The sequence below is a fragment of the Cyclopterus lumpus genome, chromosome 11 (assembly GCF_009769545.1).
Source record: "Cyclopterus lumpus isolate fCycLum1 chromosome 11, fCycLum1.pri, whole genome shotgun sequence".
Taxonomy (NCBI): domain Eukaryota; kingdom Metazoa; phylum Chordata; class Actinopteri; order Perciformes; family Cyclopteridae; genus Cyclopterus; species Cyclopterus lumpus.
In genome coordinates, this window is record NC_046976.1 from 4,453,748 (window position 1) to 4,463,866 (window position 10,119).

Here is a 10,119-nt window from a genome sequence, read left to right on the forward strand (position 1 = left end):
GGTGTCAGTGTGTGCGCTGCAGAAATATTCATAAAACATGTGTGAAGTTAGGATTTAAGTCCCGTTTTTGTGTTAAAGTAGAATTACCACATCGACGTTGTCCGCCAGCCAGTCAAAAATGTCCTCACTTCATCACTTTGTCCCATTAAACGGATTGTGTGACATTGTCATAATTAGCACATGAACTCATGGCCAAAAATGTGTTTTGTGGAGGTCACGGTGACCTTTGACTACCCAATTGTAACCAAACAAGTCCATGTGGAGGTTTGTGCCAGCATTTGGGGAATTTGCTCAAAAGGAGTTCCTGAGACGGTACCCTTGACCTTTGACCTCCAAATTCTAATCAGTTCACCTTTTAAATCCATACGAACGTTTGTGCCAAATGTGAAGAAATTCCCTCCAGGCCGAGATATCGAGCAGGACCGAAGTAAATGGAGACGATGACGACGCATGATTTCTTTTGTTTCCCCGTCTACAGTGTGTGTTGGTTTATTATGTTTCATATCACAGAAATACAGAGTCAACGTTCCTTCCTCTCTGCCAGTTGTAGAGAGGAATTTCACCCGTTTCGGCGCACAGGAAGTATTTCTTATGAGGGTGGGTGATGTGATTAAGGCAACTTTAAAATGAAAAGCCGAACTAAACTAGTTGTTTGTTGTACTTGTGCTTATATGATGAACCTGCCTTCAAATTAACACAAAAATAAATAAATGATTTATTTATTTAATACATGAATTACTTTCATCACTAACCTGGCTTGACATTTTTTTCCTTCTTTCATTTTTATTGCTTATTGATCAAGCCCCGATCAATACAAGCTCCTTAAAGTAAGAGCTTACTGCGAGGCTGCCGTATTGGACAGTATTAGGTTGTAACTCCTAATGAGAGGATTTACTTTGTGCATTCAATAAAAGTTCACACTGACTTTTTTGAAGGGGGGGGGGGGGGGATACTGCTTTAAAATATGTTGTACAGTACAAAAATTGCATTGGAAGCAATATAGAATATCCACTTCAAAAGTGAAGGCAATATCTTATCGTGCAAAGATCTGTCCGCCTGCATGCTTGACAGCGTGCTCGTACTCGTGCCCTCCTACGCCAAGAAGAACGCAGCGGCGCCGCCTTAAATTCACCTGAGAGATGTCAGCGAGTGCAACGGGGTCGGGGCGGTGTCAATAAAACGACTCGTTCTTTGTGACCCCCCCCGACAGGACGACGTGTGTCAAGTGGAGTTTCAGACGGCCGGGTGGGCTAATGTTAACGTGGTTTCCTTCATACCAGCGTCAGAATGCTGCCAGGCCTCTGAGGCAGAAATGACCCGAGTAGAGTCGAGGCTTCCCTCCAGCCAGTCAGCAATCGGAATTCTGAAAGCGCGTTCATGTCGGTGTCGAGATTAATTGCTGCTATAAAGCAAATAAAATACAACGTTAAAGTCTCATTTGGCTTCGAGTGCAGAGGCTTCTCTTTTTCTTTTTAAAGAAGGTACCCTCGGGCATTGAGCTTCATTCGCCTCTGTGATGGCTTTAGGGCAGGGTGACGAGAGTTCCCAGGAAAAGACGTTCTCCACAGCAGAGTTCAAGCATGTGACGGCATGCCATGCAATTGTCGTTTCCTGTCTGATGAAGGAAAAATAGGAGAGGCGATCAACTGGGTTAAAAAGGGAAAACAAATATCTCAGCGCGCTATCAGATGATGAGGAAGTGAACTGGGTACTCCCAACAACATGTTGAGCAATTTCACAAGAACTGGAGACAACACGCTGCCTCTGAGACACTGTGCTGCTTCTTCTGCCTTTCCATTGAATTATTTACAAAACAGCTACCAAAAGACACATAATGCAACACAGCCACAAGAAGACACAACATAACCACAAGGATACATAAAACAACTTCAAAGGAACACGACAAACCACTACAAAACACACTAAAACCGACCACAAAGAAGACAGAAAAACAAAAAGACACAAAACAACCACAAAGAGGCACAACCCTAAAACAAAAAGACACAAAACAACCACAAAGAGGCACAACGCTAAAACAAAAAGACACAAAACAACCACAAAGAGGCACAACGCTAAAACAAAAAGACACAAAACAACCACAAAGAGGCACAACGCTAAAACAACCACAGAGATGCGTAAAACAACAAAAGAGACACGATACAAGCACAATAAAAATTAAAAAAATACATAAAGAGACACATAATGACCCCAGATATCAAACAACAATTTGTGCTTCTCAGCATCTTTAATCTTTGTGGGAGGAGTGGGGGGGCTTCTACATGTCTCACTCCAGAGGCCTGTTGGCTCATCACCTGTCCATAATGGTTCATTTCTTTGGCCCACATCTGGTACACTGAATAAACACCGCAACTCTTAATAATGTACCGTTTATTATTGTCTTACAAATGCACCCACCTTCTTTAAGTCTCAAAACCCACCCCCTTATTTTAGGATCTTCAACTCCAATCCCATCACCGTCGATTATAGTCTTTTCACGTCCAGATCTTTTAGCCTCAAGTACAAAAATCCCAAAACACTGCAGCAGCTGCAGCTCCATTGTCTGCAACCGCGAGGAAAAAAAGAAAGAAAGAAAGAAAAAACAGAAGAGGGAACAGTCACCGATCCCAAAAAAGTAAAGTTTCATCTGGCCGCAGTTTCTATCGTCCTCTGTCGGGCGATGTAATGTACTGTTCTAAAACTCATTATTTATGTTGTTTGGCCAGCGACAATAAAAGGCACAGGAAGTGTTTGTACGATGAATAAACAGAGGGACTCTGGCTCGCCGCGCACAGACGTGAGGAAATCTGTCGCGTGGATCTGCTGCTCGGGGAATGGCAGTGATGCACACTTTCACACCCAGCGTACAACGCTGCAAATTCGTGGATCTGTGAACTGCAAACGTCTGTTGAGGCGTAAATCTGTCAATTCTCAACACAACACAAAATCCCTCAAGCCAGTTGGTGTTCTGTGTGTATGGAGACGCCGTCGCTTCACTATGTCAGCCCTGTTAGCTTAAGTATGTACTTTTACTGCATTTTGTTATATTCCGGCAGCTTTATTTCCAAGTCTTTTTTCTGCTGCACGACGATCCGTCTGTTTTCATAAGAAAAAAGAGGGATATGATGATATTCTATTCAAATAAAAACACAAAGCCACCTGCACCGTATTAAAAAGACCCATGCCCATACAACACTCTTACTTTTCCTCCCATCAGCAGATGAACGGGAAAGCGACCTTCCGGTGTCGAACTGCTCAGTGAAGGTCAAACATCTGGGAGAAGTGACATCAAAGATCGCACGTTTACTCGACCAAATCTTTCACTTTTAAAAATCAGAGAAACCCTTTTCACTCACGTAATTGAAATAAAAAGCAGCCGATTTGGGAGAGAACGGTCCAATCAGAATCCAAGAAAGGGAGCAACTCCAGTGGTTCGGAAATGGACTGGCAACGCAATAAAAAGGTACGGGTGTCATACAATATTGGTTCATTTAGTACCGTAATATTATGCTTCGTGATACTGAATCTATTCTCAAAAACAACGCGTTGATTTTTTATTTAAAAAAATTGAAATGCAAAGATTCGTGAGAGTGGTTAGGGTCCTTTTGGGGGGGGGTTAAGTGTTTTGTCCGAGGACACATTGACATGAACTAACAGAGCCGGGGATCGAACGGCCGATCCTCTGATTGAAGGACGACCCTACTGAGCTGTAGTCGACCCATAAAAACTGAATGCTGGATAGCAGTGTTGTAACCTAATCATTTATATATCACCTTTCAAGTCTTCACACATAGGCTTTGGGGGTTCAGTCATGTGCCAACCCATTCCTAATAATGGCCAGCAGGGGGCGTCTCCTCTGGTTGTAAAAACAAGTCAGATTGTATCGAAGTCTATGATAAAATGACTCCAATACTTCTCTCTTGATTTTTTTACCTTATGGTCTAAATCTCTAGTTTCAAGTCTTCTTCAATACAGTAAATTGTGGTCCATTTAGAGTCAAATGGACCATAAAACAAGGCTTGGCTACCTTGTGATTGACAGGTAGCTACCATAGCGTAACCCTTTCACATTGGGGTTTCAGTTCATGAAAGTTACTTTCAGCATTTCGGGATATCTCAATCGGCGTTCAGTTCTACGTGTCTCGTGTCACTTCTTGTTGCAAAAAGTCAAGATGACAAAGGCGGAAGAAAATGCCGAACTTGAGGTGACGGTGACTACGTCCACTTCTTATATACAGTTTCTGGGTTCAATATCTTGCCCGAGGACACTTCCACATGCAGACCGGAGGAGCCAAGAATCGGCCCACCGATCTTCTGGGTCGGCTGTAGCTCATGGGGAGTGGTCGTCCCGTAAACCACAAGGTACCCGGTTTGATCTCCGCTCCTTGAGCAAGACACTGATGTTGAAGTGTCCTTGAGCAAGACGCTGAACCCCCTTCACTGCAGCCCACTGCTCCTTGATAACTAACGATGGGTCAAATGCAGAGAACAATTTCCCCACGGGGATAATTAATAAAAGTGTACATTTCTTTCTTTCTTCTTTACAGTATCACAACAACATCGTGATGCACTGAATCGTTACCACTGTGTGATGACAATTGTATAGACAGGTTTTTTTCCATTAACAAGCCCCAGTAGAAGGTCCAATCTACAGCGAGGCCTTGTAACATGTAGGCAGTGTAGGTGCTCCCCGTCTCAAAGAGCAAGCAACCGGTTTAGCACGAAGAAAGCCAAAGAAAGCCAAAGATCACATTATCCTGTTTGTAAGATCATCTATTGGTTAATATTAAAAAAACATTAAACAAATCACAAAATTGAGAGATACATTGCTGGACAGAAACATGACACGTGGTCCAAAGACAAGCAGACAAAATACAAACTGGCCGGGCAGAGCGTCTCCATACCAGTGTCGGCAAGTCTTTTGTCATATTCGCCATGAATGAATTCTGCAATACATGGCATCTTTTAAAAACAATATCACCCACCGCTGTGACGGAGACAGCGTGCGTCGGCTCTCACGAAAAGGTCTTCCCGCATAATCGGATTTCAGGAACCCGCGGGGAAGATGGCAATAGCACTGTTCCAAGACAAACATCTCAGTCCAACAAGATGAAATGACCTCATTACTTTGTGGCCCGAAGAAGCCGTTCCTCTCTCGGCCTCCGTAAGAAAAACACCAAACCAACAAATCCACCAGCTGACAGGAAACGCAGAAGGCCGCAGCGTGAACTCACCTTTTAAGTTTTTCGGGTTGTTCTGTTTGGTGCGCGGCATCTTTCCGCCCTCAGTTCACAGGTTGCATCTTGGGGAAATCCACGGACGTTGGACCTCGAGAAGCGTCGACTCCTGAGCCGCAGGGTTCATCTACAGAACACACACATATATGTTGAGTCAGAATGAGCCGACCATGAACTCCCACGGATCAATAAGGCACTGATGCTGCCGAGTCCCCCTGCTCTCGCGCGGCAGCAGCCAGGGAGTCCGGGACGGAGTCGGCGATTGAGTTTATTCCTCAAACAGGTGCCACAAAGCGATGCTGGGCTTTTCATTTCCAGCCTCTGCTCTCCGAGCTGCTGTGCAATAATGTGCAGTACGACTCGGGCTACTGTCTGTGGGAGGAGGTGCGAATCCCCCCCCCCCCCCCCAAATGTCATCTGAGATAACAGCAGCAGCTGTTATCTGCCACTCTGATCCCCAACAAAAAAGCGAAGGAACGGCCGATGTGGACGACTGATTTGACGTGTCAGCGGCGGTTGACGAATGATACAAACAACGGGGTCCCGCGTGTGAGCTCGGAGACGAGCGCTCCGGGGGGGGGGGGGGCGGCCGCAGGGAGGTTACTATCCAAGAGAGATGCCTCCCTGGGGAAGTTGGATCACTGCGGAGAGGCAGAACGTCAACAAGACTGAACCCACCTGTCACGGGGGAGGAGGAGGAGGAGGACAGGGGGATTGTTTCCTATCGATGCCCTTTTGCAAAAAAAAATGAGAGATCAGAAGCTGAATGTAAGTTTCATGCAAATTCTGAATGGCACAAAGAAAACGAGGGGGGGTGGGGGAAGAGGGGTTGAAGTTAAATGTTACCAACAAAAAAACACAGACGGCATGGTGTGCAGAAACAACCAGAAGAACAGCTCACCTCTGCATAGACAGACAATCACAACATCATGAATTAACATCTGATGGATCCATATTATATCCATATATCCATATTTTTTCCTAAGCATTCTTGTCCCTTGCATCACCTCCACCAAGCCCCCCCCACACTCCTCGTGCCAGAAGCGATGCACGTTGCAGAGAGCTTCAGGAATCAGTCTTTGTCTCCCCCCCCCCCCCCCCCCCCCCCCCCCCCCCCCCCCCCCCCCTGCCCCCCCATGATTACATAACGCTTACTACAACCGGATGATGATTTTTTTTTTTTGGTACATGTGGCGCTATGGCAATGACATCACCTCACGCCTGATTTCGGTGTATAGAGTCTCGCGGGCGTGCGTGCGTGCGTGCGTGTTGGTGTATGTGTGCACGGCGGCTGCAGCAGGTCTCAACGAAAACACATCCAGGTCGGGAAGGGGGGGTTAGAGTCACACGATTAGGAAACGCGCGTCTCACCTGTGATGCGCAATTCAGTTTCGGTTCAGGGATCGACGGCGCGGATGATGATGATGATGATGATGAGGCGGAGGAGAGAGAGAGAGAGAGAGATAGAGAGAGAGAGAGACGTGCACATTTTAGTTTCCTCTGGCGCGTCTGTCAGTCGGTCTGCCAGCCAATGTGTTTGCGTGCGCGCGCGCGCGCGTGCGTGTGTGCACAGATATTTGAGGAAACACCCTGATACTGAAGCGAGGATATAAAAAAAGAAGAAAAAAAGAACAAGCAGACACACACATACCGGTGACTCAACGCTGTAACGCGATGTCCTAACACGGGCAGACTGGAATGCACTGGCAGGTGACTAATGATGATGACCGCTCACACCTGAGGACCGAGTGGCATATTATGTCAAAGAAGAAGAAGAAGAAGAAGCAGGGCAGCAGCGGGGTGGCAACGCAAGCACAGTCACACGCATTGTCTCGGGAGTGTGTGATACAATCAATACGATTCAATGGGAATGGAGAGTGATGCTGCACAGATTGTTGTTGCCGCTGCCGCAGCTGCACACAAAAAAAAGAAGAAAAAAAAAAAGGGGGGAGCCGAGCGGCCGGTTCGTGGTCGTGACACACACAGCAGGAGAGAAAGAGAATCGGGATGTAACCGCCTGCAATGAAGTCAGCAAAAAGCGATGCGTGGGAATAGCGTATTTGTGTGCCTGTAGCAACACGTGAACGCCCTGTGCGCGAGGGAGGAGCCAGGGAAAACCCCTCAGTGTCTCTGCAAACGGCGCTCGAACCGGACACTTCCACCGTATCCAACAAAACACACCCGCCGCGGCCCCGGAAAACCTGCTCCTGCCGACACACATGCACATTGTTTATTTTATTGTATTTTATCAGCAGCGGTTGGCGATGACAGTGACCACGCGAACACACAGAAAGGGGGCGGGTAGCTTGTGGCTTACCTATACGGTTTCCAACAACAACAAAAACCTAAACAAATTGAGCAACAAAGAGCGCTGCGTAGAGAAGGGGAGCTCAAGTTGTCTCCTCCGGAGCACGGTTTGCTGCAGAAGTCCAAAACAACACTGCGCCAAAAAAAAAAAATTGAAAAAAAAAAAAGAAGAAGAAGAAGAAGAAGAAGAAGAAGGAAAGACAGAAACCGGTGCCGACCTCCTACGTAAACAAAGTACACTTCACGGACGCTTGGAAAGTTCGCAGCAGGCTAAAACCGGACGAGACACACAGCGGACACCGATAAAAGCATGTCCGACTTCTCTCCGGCTGCAGCTACCGACAGCGACCTATATCACAGAGATATCACATAACCCCGCCACCGGGCAGCGGCTCCCAAAACACAGAGGAAAAAACAAATAAAGCGCACTCAAAGTGGATTTATTAATACTCACAGGTGCAGGGTTGTAACACACCTTTTAGTGTAAGGAGGTGTGTGTGGGGGGGGTACAGCTCTGTATTTTCTCCCTTCACCTTCTCTCTCACTTTCTATTGCAGGAAACAGACAGGCCCTCTGACGTCAACGGGGGTCCCGTCTCCGCCTCCCAGCCACGGGGTGTCCTCTCCGGGTAGCGGGGGGCTCCCGACGGCCGGTGCGCCAGCCGCAAGGCCGATGACACCGAAGCCAAAATTCCTCCCGCGTGTTATTTATTGTTTTCGGTTCTCGGTAGACTGCGCCTCCTGCTTCCCTCGCGCTAGGGACTGTATTAACCGTGTCTCGTCGCTTCTAGACTAGCCGCAGGTCGTGTCGTTTGTCGCAACGCCCCCTGGCGGACCCCCACACACTCGCTCTTCTGCACATACTTTAGGACTGACGGTTTTCCCGGAGGTTCCTTGTTGTCAGGTCACGTTGTGCCCCTGCGCCACTCCCGACCGGGCTTTCCCATGCACAAACCCGCAGCAGGCTCACAACGGAGGGTCTTTTTTTTTTTTTTTTTTTGCACCAGAACCGGTGCCTGTGGGGATAAATAAAAACAAGGGCCTCATTTGGTGCTTAACTATCACAATAAATAAATGCTTTTCAGGTCCATGACTTGTTAATTTCACCAGCTCGGCTTTATTTGCAATAAGGGTGATTAATAAAAGTAGAATCGTAGATTTTAGTTTCCCAGGTTGGCTCACAATTTAGTGCCTTTTATGTATTATGTATGAGTTCAATTCTAATAAGGTCTGCTACCCAGTATAATTAAATCTACCAGTATAATTAAAACCACGGGAGTTTTTGTAAAGTGCATTTTGTCCTTAAAACAATGTATATATGGCTGATTGTATTGTTTGTCTTGTGACCAAAAATAAATAGAAGACACAAAAACATCAAACGTGAAAAGGAGGCGTGTGGAAGGCAATAGAAATGCTCTGAATTTCGAATTTTGCACCTTTGAGAGACACAACCTTTCCAAGACATGTTGGGGTACATCAGAGCGTTAATGGATGCTCTTGACAGACACATCTATATCAGGGAATTGTGCCTGATGTATCTCATTGTGCATGTTTCCATGTCTGCTACACTAATCCCAGCTGGTTTGCCACTATCAATCCACCTAGATCTACAGCCAATCAGAAAACTTCATTTTCATCTTCATTTACATAAAAAGTACCCTATACCTGCCTTTTTATCTGAGTGAAGGAATAACTGATGGTCACAAACCAGTGTGACTGAAATTACCTTGAGCACATTTTGTATTTCTAACATCTTTTCTTCCACAGACATATGCACATAAACAAAAATGTCTTCCCCCCGCCCCCCGGCCCCTTGTTGCACAAGCCAGCAAAATCTCCCTAAGAAAAGTGTGCTAGCTAATGTTACCTTGCAGGTTAGCTAGCAACGAGCTAAATTAGCTAGCTACTGTTAGCATCACACAGAGAAATTGGATGCTCTAGCATGAGACATAACCACACGTGTTAAGTTTGACTGTTTGATATGCAAAACAAAACTTGTTTTTCAGCCCGTCTCTGAAGAGGCTAGGAGGCTAAAGGAGCGAGCTAACGCTCCTTTAACGTTAGCCTGAAATGAAAATGACTTTCACTACCTTACCTCTCCTGACAGCTCTCAAATTGAATGTTTCCCAATCATGAGTAGGCTACTATTTTTGTTGCCAACATTTGTGTATTTTGATCCGTCCTTCACCAAATGAGCAAGTGTCTCTTTGTGTAGGCTACGCATTCAATCAAATGACCTTTGTGAAGTCACACTCACTGGTACACTTGTGTTTCCCCCCACGTCAACTCATACTTTCCATAGTAGCTTTATCTTAGCGAGCCGTTCAGGCTGTTGGCTCGAAGCTAGCGAAGAGCTGCATCTTTGAACCTCTCAGCCAGTTTCACCTTCGCTTCCAACAAACAAGGCCGCCCCACAATGGAACACGTGTTCACAACCCACAGGTCACAGAAAAAGTATTTGAAAACAAGACAATTTCCCTTTTTAAACACCTGAAATGCGTTGATTACAATCTCACACATTTGATCATATTTTCTTGATATCTTCGTGCCAGCGACTGCAGAAGAAACCGGTTGCCTGGG

General features: G+C 46.2%; 1 protein-coding gene across 2 annotated transcripts in view; it reads right to left on the reverse strand.

Moving 5' to 3' along the window:
• hivep1 (HIVEP zinc finger 1) overlaps nt 1-8,114 on the reverse strand; it is a 46,407-nt gene extending 38,293 nt beyond the window's left edge. Inside the window, exons 1-3 of one of the 2 annotated variants that reach the window (XM_034545976.1) lie at nt 7,995-8,107; nt 6,885-6,970; nt 5,231-5,360 (exon numbers count right to left, since the gene is read on the reverse strand). In XM_034545976.1, coding sequence (XP_034401867.1) covers nt 5,231-5,270 — 40 coding nt within the window. In that variant the 5' untranslated portion in view covers nt 5,271-5,360; nt 6,885-6,970; nt 7,995-8,107. Of the gene's footprint in view, nt 1-5,230; nt 5,361-6,884; nt 6,971-7,994 lie in introns of both variants that reach the window. The other variant, XM_034545975.1, reaches the window with a different exon arrangement.
• Between the last annotated feature and the right edge of the window lie 2,005 nt (nt 8,115-10,119).